Raw genomic sequence first — 21,002 nt, 5'->3', positions numbered from 1 at the left:
AGTGAAAGGAGGGGTGGGGGTGGTATAGTTAGCCAAGGGCTGGGGAGGTATAGTGGAGGAGTGTTGGGGAGGTATACTAAGGGGAGGGATGATGGAGGAATAGTGAGAGGGGAGCTGAGGGAGGTATAGAAAATGGAGGGCAGTGGGAGGTAAAGTGAGAGGAGGACAGAGGGAGGTATAGCGAGAGGAGGGCTGGGTGAGGTATAGTGAGAGGAGGGCTGGGGAGATGTAGTGAGAATAAGGCTGGGAGAGGTATAGCCAGAGTAGGGTTGAGGGAGGGATAGTGAATGGTTGGATGGGGAGGTATAGTGAGAGGAGGGCTGGGGAGGTACACTGAGAGGAGGGCTGAGGAGGTATAGCGAGACGAGGGCTGAGGAGGTATGGCAAGAGGAGGGCTGAGGGGAGTATAGTAATAGGAGGGCTGAGGGAGGTATGGTTAAGAGGGCTGAGGAATTGTATAGTGAGAGGGGGCCTGAGAGACGTATAGTGAGAGGAGGGCTGGGGGAGGTATAGTGAGAGGAGGGCTGAGGGAGGTATTAGTGAGAGGAGGGCTTAGGGAAGCATAGTGAAAGGAGGGGTGGGGGTGGTATAGTTAGCCAAGGGCTGGGGAGGTATAGTGGGAGGAGGGATGGGGAGATGTAGTGAGAATAAGGCTGGGAGAGGTATAGCCAGAGTGGGGTTGAGGGAGGGATAGTGAATGGTTGGATGGGGAGGTATAGTGAGAGGAGGGCTGGGGGAGGTACACTGAGAGGAGGGCTGAGGAGGTATAGCGAGACGAGGGCTGAGGAGGTATGGCAAGAGGAGGGCTGAGGGGAGTATAGTAATAGGAGGGCTGAGGGAGGTATGGTTAAGAGGGCTGAGGAATTGTATAGTGAGAGGGGGCCTGAGAGAGGTATAGTGAGAGGAGGGCTGGGGGAGGTATAGTGAGAGGAGGGCTGAGGGAGGTATTAGTGAGAGGAGGGCTGAGGGAAGCATAGTGAAAGGAGGGGTGGGGTGGTATAGTTAGCCAAGGGCTGGGGAGGTATAGTGGGAGGAGTGCTGAGGAGGTATACTAAGGGGAGGGATGATGGAGGAATAGTGAGAGGGGAGCTGAGGGAGGTATAGAAAATGGAGGGCAGTGGGAGGTAAAGTGAGAGGAGGACAGAGGGAGGTATAGCGAGAGGAGGGCTGACGGAGGTACAGTGCAAGGAGGGCTTGGGAGGTATAGCAGGAGGAGGGCTGGAGGAAGTTTTAGTGAAAGAAGGGACGAGAAAGGTGCATGATAGGGTGAGAGAAGAGCTGGAGAGGGTAGGTGTAGTGCACTGAGGTATGCTGAGAGGAGGGATGAGAAGGTGGAGAGGGCAGAGTGGTGGTGGGGGAGTGTGGCGAGAGGAGGGCTGTGACATGTTTAAAGGCCCAGCGAGTGGAAGGAACATTGAACTAGGTGCATGGTTGGTCCAGTTTAGTGCCTCCCATTCCATCACCTCATTGAGTGACATTTATTGAAAGTGCAGATTCCAAACATGAACTTGGCGGCATTCCAGACATCGTCATGAGCGAATCCAGAGAAGTCAATGTGCCCTATGCATTGTATAGGAGGCGGCTGATCCACGTGAAAATTATGCGTGTATCTGAACCTCTTGAACCCCCCTTGGATGCCCTGGTATATTGTAAAAGTCTGTGAAGGTAGCTATCAAATTATTATTTTGGCAAAGTTCTGGATTGCGTGTGTATGAAAAGTAACGTTTTGTGTCTCTTTTGATGAATTTATTTTGTTCTTTCCAGTGCATTCCTTCCAGTGCTACACATGCAAATACGAGAGACACAACAGCGAATGTCAGACCCCTGTCAACTGCTCCACAGGCGTCACCACCTGTCAAACAGATGTTTTTAATTATCTGGGTAAGTACCGGCTGCTACTGAGATGTTATTACTCGGGTTCCTGCGTGAATCACAGCATGTCAGGTGCACCGCCGCCTTGGTCCAGGACCGTCTCTAGGGCGGTGCGATTGGTGCCACCGCACCGGGCGCTGACTTGGGGTGGGGGCGTCATTTTTACAAGTAATATTATCATTTTAAAAGCACCTGCTGCTGTGTTCCTGGCCTCCAATAATTTTTCAGGCATCAATTAAAACGTCAAGATAACTCCGGTGGTTTATCGTGTTCCTGGAAAGAGACTGGAGGTTTGTTTAGAGGAAGTTTTGACTCATCCAAAGGTAGCGCAGAGGGTTAAAATGCCTGCTGCTAACAACGTGTACCATGCAGATAAAAAAGTGCATGTAATGTAAATAGGTCAGTGGTTTAATGCTTCTGCAAGAAAGATCCTTTTGTTACTTGTCGTTTGTAAGTCAAAATCGTAATATAGAACATTGAGCTATTAACTGTCATCAAACAGCTGTGTGTATATGTTAGAGCTATACGTTTTTTGGCCCAGTCTTTCATTATCCTAATCTTGCCAAAGGGTTCATTTGGGTGGAAAACAATTCTTGTTAGTAAAGAGAACCCCTAACAATGGTGTTACATTTTAAATTCTGACTATGTGCTTTTCCGTCATAAGGACTCTTAAATTATATTGCCTACTAGTATCGATGACATCACTCCTACACTACACCTTGTGGTCCTGTCTGATGTAACATTTCCTATACACTGATTTACACACCTGTGATTGCATCTGTGCTATATGTGCGTGATGTAAAGTGCTCTGACACCTTACACTGGTATGAGCAGTGTAATAAAACTACATGAATCCGAGAGACAGTGGGTCTGGAGACTTGAGGGGCACTGTTAAAGGGCGGTGGTGAGGGAATCCGTGGCAGATGTGGTCATTGGGGGGGGGGCAACAGACATTCTCGCACAGGGTGCCACCAGCACTGAAGCCGGCCCTGCCTTGGTCCTGCATTCTGTGGGTGCCATTTTAAATGTTTAGGTAACAACGTCTGTCCAGTTTCGAAGCGCTCCAATTTGGGAAGACATTGGGGTTGATGCTCTTGAAATGTGTTGCCCAGGATCAAAATGTTTGGTCAAACTAAAAAGATGAGATTGGAACGCGTTTATCCGTTAATGTTTTACGCCATGTCACTCCCCTGTAACTTTCTACTGCCTGAATGTTAAAGTTAAATGTGTTTTTATTACAGTTTAAAGGAAGAAAGATGAAAGAACTACTTCAAGCGGGCATATCGGCTTTCCTGTCCCCATTCCACAGCCAGTTCTCAAGGGTCTGGTCTGATTGGACAATCAGCCAGTTCTCAAGGGTCTGGTCTGTCAAATTAGTGTGTGGGCCGGTTTTATGGCCAGGTTTTTACTGTTGATTTCCCAGATACTGCCACAAACGTTGCCCTCTGCAAGCACAAATGCATGCAGTCTCCTACTACACTTTGCAAAATAACAATGCAACGTGTCATTAAAAGTTCAAAACGGTCCTGATTTCCAAATTATTGTTTTTAGCTCTCACTCCACGAATCCAAGGAGCCCTGAGGATTCTTGGGCAAGTGAGGTCTCTGCACCCCTGGCGTAATTGTGCAATACAAGTTTCACACAAGGCCGAATTCCCAGTCTGCCCCATGAATGACGTGTGTGTTTTTTATTCCATGCTCAACTCAGTACGCGCGCGCCGGATCCCAGTGTGCCATTTGTGTATGTTTAAGCAGGAGGAGTGTTTCAAGCACAAAGCCAGCAAATTGACCCTGTCAGGCACAAGTTGGCTGTATTGTGAAAAGGAAGTGGTTCCAACCTGAATCATAAAATTAAGATATTTTTTTTTGTGTGCTGATTTGTGAATGCGTATTGATTGCAAAGACATTTTCTTCGTGCAATAATCACACTCCACGCTGTTGTTGAAGCGTAAAAGGCCATTTATTAGGACAAGATTGCAAACAAACTAACAAACTTTTAAAACTTCAACTAAATCCAACTGACATCAGACCGTTGTGAGAAGTTGGCCTGATATATGCTGTACACCAGTTTCTAGTGGGCACCTTGTATCAGTCCAAACAACCCCTTATGGTGAATAGGTTAAAGACAAACTTTATTGAAAGCTATCCTAGTGGTAGCTATGGAGAGCAGCCTTCAGGCTAAGTCTTGAAGGAATGTAAAGCAGCTTGTTTTACCAGTCTATAATCTCTTGAATGATCAAATGAAAGGACAACCACACCAGGTATATATTTAAAATATATGTATTTAAGATAAAACACACCCCTCTAGTCTCTTTATGAGACTGGTGTTCGAAGTACTTAATTTCCAAGTTAGAAATTAACAGTAATAGCACAAATACACGTTTGGGCCCTAGGGGCGTACCAAACCATATACCAATAAAGTGGTATAAGAATCACGACTGAACTAGACACAAGGCCTAGAGCCTGTAGAATCGCTGGGACCCCAAGAAACCACCCAAGGTAGTGACACAGGGGACCCACGGGAGCCGCGTGCAGTGTGTAAACACAACCGCGGGTTCCTGTTAGCTTCTAAGGGCAATGTCATGGTTGGAAATTTAAAGATTAGGGACACTTAGAATTGAGTTAGGACCAAACCCTTTTGGACTTAGGAAGTACTAGGGCTAGCACCCACGGGAGCACTGGAGTAATCGTGCTACCTCACCCAGGGAAGCCGGGTGCATAGGTGTCTTTTGGCGTCTGGTCGTGTCATCTATTTCAATGGAAGCTGGCGTAGAAGTGCTGCTGCCGTGAAGAGGAGAAGTGTCCGAAGAGATCCAAGCCTGGATCTAGGATGGAAGGAACCTGAAAGCAGAGGGTACAGAGTCTGGGTCACTTGCCAGTGACCAAGGGCAGGATGGACCAATGCCCACAGATGTTGGGTGCTTCAGGTGAGTTGACGGGTGTCTTGACTCTTCAGCCACGAGGTCCAGGAGGAGCCGATGACAACCAGGAGCTGGATTCAAGCTGTCCCACAAAGTCTGTTGAGTGCTGCGGTGTCGGCGACCAGATTGGATCCAACAAGCCTTGGCAACGGCAAGTTACTGGAAATCAGAGAAATGACTGCGGAGCAGAACAGCAAGATCTGAGGGACTCATCCAGCGAGGATAAGTTGGGACACATCTGGAGCAAAATGGGAAGCCCAATTAGAAGAGGATTTGCCTTTGTGGGGACCTACTAACCAACGGGCTAGCGATCGTGAAGGAGCCTCAAGCGGTCGCACTTGAAACTGGCTCACGGGTCACTCATAGAGTGGAGGCCAGCAATCTTCGGTGCAGGAGATGCTCAAGGCTGGGGCTACTCGAAGCCCAAAGCACAAATTTGAGGAAGACCAGGAAGATAGTGTTGCTGCAAAGGTTTACGGTGTCCAGGGGTCAAGGTTCCACGTCACCCACGATAGCCACGGGCCTCAGCTTTGCTGTGGACTCAGGGTAGCCTCGGGGAAGTTTGGAAATCTACCTCTGGTGATGCAAAGACTTCAGCGTCTGGCGGGAGCTTCAGCGATGCAGACCGGTCAGTTGCTTCTTTGGTGTCTGCCAAGCAGGGGAGTCACTCCTTGACCCCAAGGGAGATTTCTTCAGTCTTCTAGTCAAAGTAGAACGTCGAAGGTCCAGGATATATGTTGCAGAGTTTCGTCCAGGATAATCTAAAGTCACAAGGACTGGGTTCCCATACTTGTACAAAGTTTGGGGGTTGGACATACTCTAGGGACCCACCCATGGGAGGGTTTGGAAAGAGGGGTGGTTACACCCATTTCCTTTGTCCAGTTTCGCCCCAGAGCAGGGACAGGTAGCCCCTGCAACCGGTTTGAACTGGACTATGCACAGGGACACCAAGTGTGCCCCCAGTGCAGGACATCAAAGCACCAGAGAGTGCTCCCGCCCAGCCCCAATACACATCTGCCTGTCTGGGGAGGTGGTTACACCTCCCTGGGACAGGAAACCTATTGTCCAGGCCTTCCTTGCCAGAGTTTTGGTCAGCAGCAGGAGGCCAGACCCGTGTCTGTTGCAGAGGCATCCATTTTGTGATGCCAGGGCTCTAGAAAGTCCTACCGGGTTAGACCAGTGTGAACATGTCTCTCCCTCTAGAAGGGTGGAATGCTACCCCCACCGCCAGAACTGGCGGTGGGGTAGTATTCCAAAGCGTTTGACACCAAACACAACATGTTTCCGTGCAGCCATCCCAAAGTTAGCATTTACCGTGAGGTTATAATGCACTTCAGAGTATATGGTCAGGCTGCACCACAAACCGCTTCAGAGGAGGTACTCCAAACGCTGCAGAGGGGCTCTGCTGATGCAGGGGCACCCTCTCACATAAAAACCAAGCACTCTGCCTTCAGGATTGTTAAGGCCTGCCGTGGGAGTGACTTATAGGTTTTATATGTGTGTGCAATGATAGTGATATAGGTAGCCTATACCACTGTAAGGGGTGCAAGCACACGCTTACCCAGGCTGCAGTAGCAGACCTGTGGTGCCATTTTGGAGTGCTTCCCAGGGGTGGCATAATACATGCTTCAGCCTCTGGTAGGCCTCTGAGGTACCTATGCCCTAGGTACATAGTATACCATATACTAGGGGCTTATAAGGCACTCCAGAATCCAATTGGATATGTACCTAATGTACATGCAAACCATTTTAGAGAGAAAGCAGCTAGGCTGGGGTCCTGATTAGCAGGGCCACAGCCAGACTTAGGTCGAAAAACGGTGAAACACCAGCAAAAAGTGGGGGTACCCATGTGAAGCAGATCCTTCTCTCCTACAACCGTACAGTTTCATTCTCCCTGCTCAATTCAGAACTCACCATCTCATTCGCTTCACTCCTCCCCCTTTCACTCGCTGACCTCATTCCATATACCAAATCTCTTTCACTTGCCCTCCGAACATCCTCCCTTAAAGTTCCTTCTGTTGCTCCTTGCATCCAGCGCACTGGCATCAGTCACCCGTGCACCCTTCCCTCCCCCCGAGGGGTGTATCTGCCCATATGTGACTTACTACCCCTCCAAAGTACCGTCAACTAGAAAACCATTGCAGGGCGGTTACCTACCCCACCAGTAACACAATACCCGTGCACCTTTCACCTCTCAGCAATGAGAACTGCAGCACCTAATTGACTCATACCACAACTCAGCCCTCTCACTTCCGCACATATCACTCGCAGCATCTCGACTTCCATCTACCAATCTGGCGAATTCTGCCCCAAGACTACCCCCTTCACTACAGACTGCCCCCAGCCTCTTGAGGCCTTCCATTGTTCTGCTGGGATGGCCAAAGTGAAGCACTGTATAATAGGGTAGCATCCGCCGCACTTGGAGCATTCGTGTTTGAAGTTGCAGAGAAGCCTGGAGCAGAAACCCCAACAAACCCCTGTGTTGTGTCCTGTTGGTTTTTGTATATCCCCCCTCCAGCCCCCTGTGGAGAGGAATGTGACTGAACAGACCGATAAGTCACGGGCAGGCCACTAGCTGTGTGGATAGATGCTAAGGATTGGGTGGACGACATCCACTGCATCCAGAGCTCTGAATCCACTTCCCTCCCTGGTTTGTCTGGGTTAATGCTGAACCTCGCCCTAAATTCCTAGTCATAGCTCAGCCAGGTATATCCCCCAAAATGCGTCGATGCCTTGCGAATAATATTCATATAGTTCACAAAGGCGATTGCCCTATCTAAATGGCGCTTGCAGTATATGCTAGCATAAATCTAGACGGCAGAAGTCCAATTTTCCATGTTGATGGGCACCCTAGGCCTCCTGGTCAATTCCCACTCCTCTTCCTTAGATCCCTCTTTGGCCTGTATGTCCCTATGCAGGAGTTTGAAGATGTCAACATATTCATGTTTCCAAATCATATTTTTAGTCTTTTCTGACAAACAAGACCCTAACTGCATTGTCAGGCCCATGCAGGACAATTTCTTGTTATGCTTGTCCTCCGCCTTTTTGTCTTTCCTTTGTGCTCCCAGGGTATCATCCGTCTGGACTCTGGTACATGCCAGCTGCTTACAATTGTCTCCCTTCTTGTCTTCCTCAGGTGCCGCTATTGCCCCAACCTTCACAGTCCTTGGTTCTCCCCACCAACCTATCGCCCAACCCCATTAACCTACATGCTTTCCCCTTATGACCCTCCTCCCCCACTTCCCATGCCGTCCACCACTCGCCTTTACCTGGCATCATGTCAGTGCTGACGGCTCTGACCTTGCATAGACCAAGACTGCTCCATTGCCCCGTGTGCTTGGCATTCCCCTTGGCCGCACCTGCCATTACGAAACATTAACATCTTCCTGTCTGTGCCGCCGCCCCTGGTCCCCCCCACAGCCTCCTCTTCATCATCACGCAATTTGCCTTCCTCCCATTCGTCACTTTCATTCTAATAATCCAGAGCCAGATCAGCATTACCTTCAAGCGCACCACACACAGGCTCTTGCATCACTCCTTTCATCCACTGCATAAAGGCATCATTCCATGACAGGCCATCTTTAGCCCCTGATCCTTGTGTGTGTGTCTTTGATGGGGGCAGGCTGCCGCAGACCTCCCTGCTGCTTCAGGGCAATGCCCTGAGGCCATCTTGCGTTACAACAAACAAATGATGGACGGAATGCTGACAATGCAGACATTCTCCCCCAGTCAAGAGATCTGGGTTAAATCCATTGTTCTTTTGCCCACTACGCCACCCCAGTTCAGACATGGCCATATGCAAATCAGTCTTGACCCTGTGCCTCATGGGAACAGTCCAGCCCGAACTGCCAAGCCATGTCTTCCCTGGACCGGAATCATGCATCCTAGGACCGGTTTCTGGCTATCAGCCGTCATCAGCCAGGATAGCTTGACTTCAGTGGCGTAGTGAGCACGGGTCCCACGTCTGGGAATACCCATCCCACTTAGGGCGAAAAGCGTTACAACAAACAAATGATGGACGGAATGCTGACAATGCAGACATTCTCCCCCAGTCAAGAGATCTGGGTTAAATCCATCGTTCTTTTGCCCACTACGCCACCCCAGTTCAGACATGGCCATATGCAAATCAGTCTTGACCCTGTGCCTCATGGGAACAGTCCAGCCCGAACTGCCAAGCCATGTCTTCCCTGGACCGGAATCAAGCATCCTAGGACCGGTTTCTGGCTATCAGCCGTCATCAGCCAGGATAGCTTGACTCCAGTGGCGTAGTGAGCACGGGTCCCACGTCTGGGAATACCCATCCCACTCAGGGCGAAAAGCGTTACAACAAACGAATGATGGACGGAATGCTGACAATGCAGACATTCTCCCCCAGTCAAGAGATCTGGGTTAAATCCATCGTTCTTTTGCCCACTACGCCACCCCAGTTCAGACATGGCCATATGCAAATCAGTCTTGACCCTGTGCCTCATGGGAACAGTCCAGCCCGAACTGCCAAGCTATGTCTTCCCTGGACCGGAATCAAGCATCCTAGGACCGGTTTCTGGCTATCAGCCGTCATCAGCCAGGATAGCTTGACTCCAGTGGCGTAGTGAGCACGGGTCCCACGTCTGGGAATACCCATCCCACTTAGGGCGAAAAGCGTTACAACAAACAAATGATGGACGGAATGCTGACAATGCAGACATTCTCCCCCAGTCAAGAGATCTGGGTTAAATCCATCGTTCTTTTGCCCACTACGCCACCCCAGTTCAGACATGGCCATATGCAAATCAGTCTTGACCCTGTGCCTCATGGGAACAGTCCAGCCCGAATTGCCAAGCCATGTCTTCCCTGGACCGGAATCAAGCATCCTGAGGCCATCTTGCATCACCACCACCACATCAAGTTGCCGATCACGAGCGTGGAAAATAAACCTCCCGGCGAGATTCTCAACGCGGGGAGGTCAGGTTTCTCATTGCAAGTGGTCGCTTATGCTCGCGACCTCTCGCGATGAGAAACTACAAGTCCGCATTGAGAAAGTTGCCGCTCGAGTAAAAATCTACTCGAGCGGCAGAAAACGACTGCTTGCACTGTGCAAGATGCCGTTTGCAATAATTGCACAGTGCGGACAAGCATCCAGCACTGTGCAATCATCGCGAACAGCATACTACGCAGTTCATGTAGTGCTATGTGTATCTCCCGTAGTGTGAATTGCACTTCACGTAGCCACGCGTTGCGCTACTACGTAAACTATGCCCAGGGTTACTCTTCACTCCCTCCCTGGCTTGCTTTCCTGGGACCCACACCCATTGCCCTCTGACCCCTGGCCCACCTACCAAGCCTGTGTTTCCCTGAGTCTCCATGGGTATGGGGGCCCCATCGCTTGTGGGATGGCTGCCCCCTCTCCCTGGCCTCACACATACAGGCCCACCTCTCCTCTTTTTTTTCTGGATAAGGAGGCGTTGCTCTCTTACCCTTGCCTCCAAATCCAAAGCCTGTCATTGGCTGACCTACAGGACTCTGGGGGCCTCCCCATTCCCTGTGAAGCTCCCTGTCCCTTCACTCTGGTGCCGCAGAGGGGGCCCCTCCCCAGACAGCCCTTCCATTTTGGGCCCAGGCATGGCCCATTTTTTAAAAGTTTTGGGCCCTGTGGTCCCTCTCTCTGTGCTGCACCAATCCCGGGGGGGGGGGGCTCTCTGAAAGGTCTAATGGCCCCCTCCCCCAGCATCCGCTTGCTGCCCCGCCAACGGCCAGCGGCCTCCCATCGTCTTTGAGATTGGCAACGGCTAGGGAAGACAAGCTGCCACCGCTGCTGCATCGCATCCCGACCCAGGCCTGGTCGAGGATGCCCGGTAGCAGCAGATCTTCCCTGCCTGCTTGGCCTAAACTGATTAGGGCCGCCCGAACCGTATCGTTGTCCGACGCAGCCATGACCGCCTCCTGCACTCATCGCACAAAGAGAAGGTAGGCCCCTGTGACGTAATCCTAACATTCTATCCTACAGCCTAACACCCGCACCTCCCCCTACCTTGCCGTATCTCCACCCTGTCATTTCGGCCTATGCACAAAACACCCCAGAGGAAGACTGGTCTGCGACCTTCACCTCCTCCGGGGGCCAGCAATTTCATGAGGGGGAAGAAAGCCCGTGTTCTGGGTAACTTGTTGGGATCTGCGCCTATTGAAAATGTTTGTAGTGTGTGTTTATTCCTCTTCTGTCAATGCTGTAATTGCTAGCACGTAAGTGTTATAATTATGGGCAAAGCACCAATTATTAACACAGCTTAAGGTTGATTTTCTTCTGTCCATTTGCAACAGACGTGTGTTCATGGATAGTTTCTTGACAATCCTCAAAGTGGACTGGTACTGTTTTCTAGTCTGTTAGAAATTGGGTTCCTGGTTGACTGATATGTGAGCCCTGGTCAAGCAGTAACCAAAATCCTAGTCAGGGTAAAACACCAGCAAATGCCCAAACAAAGTTTAAAAAACAATTATTTTACATTGTTAAGGTCCGGGGGTCAAACTGTGTCCTGTGAAAGAACAATATCTGCCCTACCTATAGCAGAAAGGGACTTCTTGACATACCATAACCGTAAAAAGCATGCTCAAGAGACAATCAGTCTGATATGATCAGTTGATTTAGATCCTTATCCTCTCTTCACCATATCTTTACCGAACACAGCAAAGGCTTAACTGCCACCTGGTCAGCTAAAAGTTGATGCCTAGCTCTTCAAAGCTGAGGAGGGCGTGCTTTGAGGCACCAGCAGCATTAGTCGCAAGAACTTATTTTTGGCCACCTCTAGCTTATATGCTGAAGTATATCCCCAAACTTCACTACCATATAAAATCTTTCTGGTGCATATAGACTAATACAATTTTAAAATCACATCTGCTGCCCAAGAACCCTGTCTCTGAGCGTAGCTGGCACTAGCCCTATAGATTTATTCAGGTCACTCAACTTTCTCTCCATCAATGTTTTCCAATTTAGTTTTTCACTAAATAGAATTCCCAGATAGGGGAAGTCCGGGACCTTTGCAAGAATCTGGGATCCCGTTTTAAAAGCTTTAGACCAGAGAGTCCAATGGCCAACTTCCAAAACGTACAACTTTGTAAAGTTGACTGACAGGCTCAGTCTGTCCATAAAATCAACAAACCCATCAATTAAAAACTGCAAGCTCAGAGCTGTGCGCGCCATAAGTAGAGCGTCATCAGCATATAATAACACTGCCAAAAATTTCCTGACGACTCTGGGGCAATCATACTGTAATTGCAAGAGGGAGGCTTCTAGCCCACTAATATAAATAGTGAATAAAAATTGATGTTGATCCACGTTTCTACGGCAATGCACTGGTCCTGATCGCGCAAAAGCAGCCATGCTTCGACTTCAATGAGTGGGTTGCTGCAATGTGGAGGTTAAGCTCGAAGTCAGTGCTGTCGTCGACGGAGATGCGAGGACTCGACTTGAAAAGCGTCGCGCATCAGAAGTTCTGAAGGTGGAGCGGAATCTCCGATTCATGTAAAGGCAGCGATGCACCAGTTCTGGTTCATGCAACAGGGTAGATGCAACATTTCAGATCCGCGCAGAAGCGAAGATGCACCGGTGCAGATCTTGCAGTGACGGCAATACGCAGTTCTGTCTCCTCAGCGGCAAAGATGTGTTGGTTCAGTTGACCAAGCACCTCAGGCCCACTTCCAAGGGTCCAGTTTTAGGGTACCACCACTTGGCAGGGTAGACTCCCAGATGGCATAGTCAAGGTGCAGAAGCAGGATACTTAGATGTCTGTTATGTCCCTGAGACTTCAGATCAAAAGACTAGCCAAATAACCCTGTGAGTCAATCTGGGATCTGGGGGTCTAGTGAACCAGGTCCAGTTCTTCTCACCTAGCCCAAAAGGGCAGGAGGCAGAAGGTCAGCCCAGCAAGAAAGCAGAGTTCTCCCAGAGCAGCAGTACAGTAGAGTGGCAGTCCTTCAACAACGCATCATTCCTCCTTCTTGGCAGGGTATCCACAGGCCCAGAAGTCTACTGAAGTGATAGGGTCTGAGGTCCAGCCTTTGCTGTGGGGGAGACTTCAAAGAAGGGTATTTGAAGTGCACAGAGGTCCTACCGTCCTGCCCTGACTCCAGACTCACTACAGGAGGGTATGCAGCCCTTTGTGTGGGGACAACTATAAGAGTGAGGCTGTGCCCAGCTCCTCCCTCCCATCATCCCAAGATAGCCTTTCAAGCCACACCTAAGCTCCCACCGTGTGTGACTGTCTAGGGGGGTTACACAAATACCAGCTGTCGCTCTCCCCATATGTGTATCATAAATAGCCTGTAGACACACGGGGCTAAGAGCAGAAAATGCCAGCTTTCTAAAAGTGTAAATACTATCAACTGTGGTGCACTCTTTACAATGGAAAGTAATCAAAGTAATAAAACAATTATACACTTTCATCTGGGTAGGTGTGCTGACTTCAATGTGGTTCTACCAAACCACTGATTCAAACTGAAATTTTTTTTCTAAGACGACATGTCCTAGACGTAGCCTGCACTACCAGAATTGCCACTCTTAGAGTGTTAATGAATATTGTACAATATTGGGAGACGTATAAACAAAATTTCATCCAGTACAACCAATTTAAACATAACAAAAGAAACCAATATACGTCAGCAAAAACAATGAATTCACAGTCCAACGTAGTTCGTTGCTTCTTTAATTCAAAAGCGTTGTTTTCCAATACTGAATATAGAACTCCACTGTTACATTAACATATGATGTGAAGTCTTGAATTGTGATGTTCCCAATGCATTTCGGGTGATTCATACACCCTTCATCAGGGTCAATCTACAGAAAACATATACGAGTTATATTCATACAGTTAAACACGAATAATAATGTTGTACATTTGTAATTTACCGGCCTCCAAATTACCGGGAAAAGAGAATTTGCATAATATCTAGAGAGTATATTCATAGATGATATCTCAACAGTTCAGTGTTGCAACCTTAACACACCAACCCAGGAACATGCCCAACAGAAAATGAGTGTGTGATCCAAGTGTGTTAAAAAAACGAACAAATAACACAGTGACCATAATCCACTTGTGAGATATACACCATTCCTATAAGTGCTGATCAAGTCCAGTCTAATAGGTGAAATTACCTATGTGAGCCCTCTGGCTCAGACATATGGTGAGTCGCTAATGTCGGTGGTTCTATTGATCTGCTACTATCACTTTCTGATACTGAGGAATGTTAAGACAAATCGTATTGCGCCAAGCGCCCGAAATTATCAACAGAATGTCCTGTGGAATAAATGCAAAAAACCTCACTTAGGTGATTGCCCTGAAAAACGAGACAATGGTGTTTCACCTCTAGTGTACTTCAACCTCGTGCATCTCACCTTACGTTTCCTGTCTTGGTTTACATTGCAAGTCGTTCGAAAACTGCTCGTACTTTCTGAAAGTATGCGCAAAAAATTAGGTGCCAATCATGATGTAAGTAAATATAAGTGATTTCCCTGTATTAAATAAGTCTCCACTCTGAACTACCAACTTACTTGTTGAAAAATAAGGGGCCCTTAACGGTGTAGTCTCGCCATCAAGTGGCGTCCGCGCTGTTCCTAGCCGTTAATGAAGCTTACTAGCGCATTAGCGAGTTCGTGCGAAAACCACTGAACATGAAAATAGGACTAGTGTAGCTAACGCGCGCTGCAGCCATGTCAGTGTGTCTGTGTGTATCCATGAAATAAAGGAAAAAACAAAGGAAAAAACACCCAATGTGCTCAAATAAGTGCAAATGCAAAGTGTAAAATGTGGATAACTAATACTAAAGTGAATCCAATCGCTGAAATATGATCGTGCCACCCGCGAGAGTCTTCTAGAGACAATGACGAATATACGAAGTCATTCACTTGCACAGAACCTGATGGTTAAAGATGGCATGACCTAGTTAGCAGCACTATCAAACTGAAAAGCATCCTGGTATATTGCAAGTCTTTGTATATATGACATTTGTGCAACACATATTAAAAAGATAACAAGAATAAGAATGATCCCACTAAAGAGTTTCAAGACTCTTTATGGGAATTACTAGGGCACGCCTTGGACATGAAATGGATTACAATGAAAACGCGTGATTACTTGTATAGCAGGTTTCCTCGGAGACCGACAATTTACATGTTACCCAAAATCCATAAGAATTTGGAAGACCCGCCTTTCCGACCCATAATATCTGGGTGCGGTTCAATACATGAACCTTTAGGGCAGTACATAGACACTTTTTTACAACCTTTTGTACAAACGGGTAACACATACATTCAAGACACCACTCATTTTTTGAAACTGATCAGGGATCTCCGACTGCCATTTATAAAAGAGATCTGGCTAGGTACAGTGGATGTGGTATCTCTTTACACCTCTATACCACACTCAGAGGGAATTGAGGCCATTGAGTGGGCTTTGTTACAACAAGAGGAATTAGCTGCCAATAAGGTTTTTCTCCTACAATTCCTACAATTCAGCTTATTCAACAGCTTCTTCAGCTGGAAGGACAGGTTCTTCCTGCAAACCCATTATACTTCTATGGGTTTTGCAGGAGCACCAAGCTATGCGAATACGTTCATGATGCAATTCGAGCAGGAACACGTGCTCAATGATTCATCTTGGACTGATCAGCTGATCATGTATCGCAGATACATTGACGATATCTTCATTATTTGGCAGGGTTCTAAACAGTCTTTAGAAAACAAATTGAGGGACTTGAACACCAAAAACCCGAGAATTCAATTTACTCACACACTTGATCCTCATAAAATATCTTACTTGGATGTTAACGTAGAAATAACAGGATCCAACATCAACACATTGGTCTACAAAAAAACTACTGACCGCAATAACACACTGCACTATAGTAGTTTTCACCCTGATTCCCTGAAAAAGCACTTACTTTTTTCGCAATTTCTACGTATTAAACGCATCTCATCCAATGACAACCAATTCGCCCAAGCTCTTGGTGAATCTAAAAAAAACTTTTTGGATCAAGGTTATCCTTGTGAGGTGATTGACGCTTCTGCCAAGAGGTTACAAGGAATCACAAGAGAAGAGCTCCTTGAGAAAAAAGACAAGCATTTACAATGCAATGGTCTCGGCAATATTATAGGTAGAGCTATTGGTATTGCTCATTATTTTTTTATCATTTTTGTATCCCTAAATAAATGGCATTGTCATTTCTATTGGCATTAGCTTTTTTTTTGCATATGTGATACCTATTGCATTAGCAGAGAGAGAGTGAGGTAGTGAGATAGAGAGAGAGAGGTATTGAAATAGAGAGTGAGGTAGTGAGAAAGAGTGAGGTAGATAGAGAGTGAGATAGAGAGTGAGGTAGATAGAGAGTGAGGTAGTGAGATAGAGAGAGTGAGGTAGTGAAAGAGTGAGGTAGTGAGGGAGAGGGATGTTGTGAGGTAGTGATATATAAGCATAGAGTGATGTTGTGATGTAGTGAGATAGAGAGAGAGGTAGTGAAAGAGAAAGTGAAAGTGAGTTAGTGAGATAGAAAGAGTGAGGTAGTGAGATAGAGAGTGATTGAGTTAGTGAGTGAGAGAGAGTGAAGTTGTGAGGTTGTGAGCTAGAGAGTGAGTTTGCTGTTCTTGCGCTGCTCCCAGAAATCAAGAAAAGGATACCAACTTAGTTTTCAGCTTTCAATTTCAAATTCCTTTCTGCGGAGTATTTGAACATCGTCAATGTTGCTTTTTTATACATCTATGCTTCCTTAATCTGATAATTTAGTTCTCTAAACATTAAAAGGTACCCCGAGTAGGCATCACAGACAGAGTAAGATTCACTGTTGTAGTGTATAGGCAGGGCAACTGGAATGATGCACCAATAGAGGCCTAATCTATGTAGCAGTGCAGACTAATTTAAAAAGCAACAGAAGGCAAAATCTGTGGCTGGCATGATCTTACTTCGGTGAAATTTTATCACGTACCGAATAAAATAAAAAGCTCACAGTGCTCCAGAAAATGCAAAGGTTTTCTTAAGATATGAAACTAGACAACTTTAGTCAATCCTACTAAAACATACTCGCGAACAGTAAATGGTTTTGGCTGGCACGACAGCGATATTTTATTAAGGCCGATCCTTTCGGAGACCGGGCAAAATAGTTGTAAACATAGTGGTGCACTCAGGCGAAAACCACCCTAAACGCACACTAACATGATAGCGATTCATGCACCTTACTCTGTGCATTAACAATCTCTTTATCAACTGCTCTTCAGTCAGAGTTCGTTCAATGGCCACACAGTACAGTTCATTCGGTGTCCACAATACAGACTCTCGAAGTACTCTGTCCTATTAAGATATATACCAATCTTGTACACAACATATATACTTTATTCAAGTATTTCAGTAGGAACCACTGTATTTCAATATAAACAATTTTAAAAGATCGTGGAACCGACTTAAGGCAAACAAGTTTACCTCTGTAGTACATATTTAATAATTACTTTGTCACCACTCTAAGGTGACAAGCTAACATTTACAAACGTTTAAAAACGAAGACGCGGCTTCCAGCAGGGAATGTAGTGAAATGTGCTCCTTCTGCTCTCCGGGTCCCCGCCGAGCTTCCTACATCGGGGCGGCGATCTCCAAGCCCTCACTGTATGGTTACACTGCTGAACGCCTCATGCATGGGGCTGTAATAGAGCTTTTCCGACGCCCTGGCACTAGCACAGCAGACCTCGGAGTGGGGGCACGCCAACTCAACGCCGCGATCTTGTGGAGCTGGGTCCCGCTTACCCGGTAGCAGGCTGCTCCTATAGCCCCAGGAGTGCTGCGAGGGGCTGAAGTGCGAGCCCGAAGAGGTTCAATGCACTTTAGCGCCTGGGCTTCGCAATCGTGACTGCCGGCCTTGTAGTTCTGCCGCTCCCAATCTTCCCAGCACTGGGCCTGTTACCCGTATCTAAACTAAGCTTTGAGGCCTGCGGAGCCAGGGGTTCCGGCTGCAGAAACTGCTGTCTTGAAAAGCGGGGCCCTGGGAGCAGCCACGGAGGCTCAAACTGCCTGCTGGGAACCTTCTGGTGTGGCACCGTGGGACTTTGTGGGGACAGAGGCGGGAGCCCAGAATGCTGTGTGGCACGGAAGCCTGGGCTCCCCCCGTCATAGCAGCCGGTCAATGCGTCCCGCTACCCGCTATAGACCTGAACCTTCCCTATGATTGCCTGAACTTCAGCTCTGCGGCCTGTTTAATCGGAGGCGGCAGATGTGGAGGCCGGGTCCTCCGTGGACTTGCATGCTCTTCCTGGGGTCTGGCCGATACAAGAGTCCTGTGTGCCCGCCGGCTTTTCAATCCATACAGATGGGGCCGATGGTCTTTGGTGCGTCCTGTGACAGGCAGCGGAACGGGCATTTCAAGGGAAAGCATACCGAGAAGTACAGAGGTAAGAGTGGCGGACTGGCCCCTTCTGTGGAGTACCTCACGTGAGGTAGGGGCGATCTGTGTAGATCCGCTGCCGGTGCACTCCTTTACGGTACAGCTCCTGCCTACCTGCCAAGCGCCACCGTTCTTGCAAAAGGGGGAGTTTAGCAGCATGGAGCTTTTCCGATTAAAGTGTCACAGTCCCGTAAAGGAATGCTTCCTTTAAGATGGGAGTCAGCTTCACGCCGGAAGGTACCCGTAGCGCTCCTCTAATATGAGGCTGTCCGATTCCAGCTCAGGAGTGCCTGGTCGCTTCAGAACGTCGGCGGCGTGCAGGCTGCGCCGGGATCGGATGGACGTGGAATGCTGACGGGCCAGGATCCGCGCGCTGCCTGAAGTTACATCAAACAGCCCCATTAATGAGTAACCGGGATAGGTGGAGGGCCAAAGGGCTGCGCCAGGTACACCGCATCCTGCTCCGGCGACGAGCACACGGGCCCTGCGCCGCACGGAAAGAACAGCGCTTCCCTCCCGCCAACTGTGTAATCTTGTGACCGCGGAAAGCAAACTCGGAACTCAGGAGCTCCCTCCCGGATTTACACAAACCCGATCCGGTGGCACAAGTCCAAAGCACGGTGCGGATCCCTGCTCTCAAACTGGAGCCTGCCCCGGCAGCGCCGCCACCAGCACAACAACACGGCGCCGGACGGATGGATCCTCACGCCTGACTATAGCAAAAAAAATGGCGGATGGAAGCTTAGAAACTTTTTCGGATTCGGGGGCGTGTTCCTGCTGTTCTAAAAGGGCGTGGCTAAAAAGTGGACAGAACAGCAAGGAACACGCCCCCGAATCTGAAAAAGACGGAGCCTATTTGGAGGGACGGCTCTCTCCTCCAATGGCTGGCCTCCGTTTAGGAAGCCAGCCAATGGAGGAGAGGCAAAAAGAGAGGCGGGCTAAGGAGCCACTCTCAGAAACATTAAATCTCCGACTTCCGGTTCTGCCTTCGGCAGACCGGACAGTCCTCGACCTAAAAAACCACCCCCTGAACGGGCGGTTTATGTATCTACATTTTCGACCCAGTCGGCAGCAATCAAGAGAATCATTTTACGTCGTTGGGACATCTTACAAACTGAACCCGACTTTCAAAATTTGTTTCAAAATCCTCCCATATTCGCATATAAACGTTCCAACAATTTGCGTGAGATTTTGAACAAAAAACATTTTTTGACACTTGGAGAAACACACAAAGGAATGCAAAAATGCTTTAATTGCACTCATTGCAATAATGTCCTTACTGGATCCACATTATCACATCCTTGGTCAGGTAAACCAATAATCTTAAAATACACAGGCAACTGCAACAGCAGCAATGTAATTTACTTGATCAAGTGTCCTTGCTCTCTTTACTATGTAGGGAAGACAGAAAGGGCCTTAAGGACTCGTATTACAGAACATAAAAGCAGAATCAGAACACGGACATTAAGTTCGCCACTAGCTACTCATTGGCCATCAGCTCATCATTCTATAGCCCAGCTCAGATTCACTATCTTAGAGATAGTTAAACATCGTGATGACAAAGATATGTCCAAGGTCATCACGCAGAGAAAAACATTTTGGATAAAATATCTGAATACTCTCGCCCCCAAGGCCCTCAATGACAAACTGGAACTGTCGTGTTTCCTATAAGGGCATTTATGCTCTGCACCAGATGATGTGAGATTAAACTTCTAACAGACTGACTTCCTTAGGTACTAGTTGCACCTTCCACACAGCAACCCAGTTTTGGATGATATGTCACTATAAGTATGAGCACTTTCTTTCTCACACTCTCATTTTCACTTTTATTTTTTATCCCATTTCATTGGAACCAACGTTGACTCTATCATGTATTGCACTTTATGAAGTCTGTTTATTGACTAGCATAGGGCTGATGGCGTTTAGCCATCTTGACTGCACAAGATTAACTTAAATACATTCATTTTAATAACACATTAACACAGTATGTTTGATTCTAGGATGTCACACAAGAATTGTTTTTATGAACGATCGTTTATGCATAGCTTCTTGTTCTCTAGGGGGTACAGGCTGTGTATTCTATTAACTAGGCATTATGGTTACAGCTGAAACTGCAGTACAGTTCTTGAAAATTGATGTACATGTATTATTTGTATGCAATTGTAAAACCAACATATGTAATTAACATTGACTGATGTTTTTGAAGAAATGTATTTTGAACGTCTTAAGGTGGATGATATTAGTCTTGTTTAATTTTTCGATTGCTTGATGGTTACATGAATACCATTATTTATGTTATCTTTTTAATATGTGTTGCACAAATGTCATATATACAAAGACTTGCAATATACCAGGATGCTTTTCAGTTTGATAGTGCTGCTAACTAGTTCATGCCATCTTTAACCATCAGGTTCTGTGCAAGTGAATGACTTCGTATATTCGTCATTGTCTCTAGAAGACTCTCGCGGGTGACACGATCATATTTCAGCGATTGGATTCACTTTAGTATTAGTTATCCACATTTTACACTTTGCATTTGCACTTATTTGAGCACATTGGGTGTTTTTTTCCTTTATTTCATGGATACACACAGACACTCTGACATGGCTGCAGCGCGCGTTAGCTACACTAGTCCTATTTTCATGTTCAGTGGTTTTCGCACGAACTCGCTAACGCGCTAGTAAGCTTCAAGGTTGCCAGATTGGGCTATTTCCCGCATCAATGACCCAGTGGTTGGGGGTTGGCTTTACTAATAAAAATGTATATCGGCCCAAACTCATTTGAGCAACATTAAAATAATGAAAGACTGGGGAATTTCTAA

General features: G+C 47.4%; 1 protein-coding gene across 2 annotated transcripts in view; it reads left to right on the top strand.

Moving 5' to 3' along the window:
• Positions 1–21,002, top strand: part of LOC146830574 (lymphocyte antigen 6E-like) — a 216,024-nt gene that overhangs the window by 8,628 nt on the left and 186,394 nt on the right. For both annotated transcript variants that reach the window (XM_085604776.1, XM_085604777.1), the window contains exon 2: positions 1,765–1,881. In XM_085604776.1, coding sequence (XP_085460902.1) covers positions 1,765–1,881 — 117 coding nt within the window. The remainder of the gene's footprint in view (positions 1–1,764; positions 1,882–21,002) is intronic.

Source organism: Triturus cristatus, chromosome 5_1 (assembly GCF_964204655.1).
Source record: "Triturus cristatus chromosome 5_1, aTriCri1.1, whole genome shotgun sequence".
NCBI classification, from domain to species: domain Eukaryota; kingdom Metazoa; phylum Chordata; class Amphibia; order Caudata; family Salamandridae; genus Triturus; species Triturus cristatus.
Note: the sequence above shows the minus strand (reverse complement) of the source record. Positions and strands in the feature narration are given on the sequence as shown.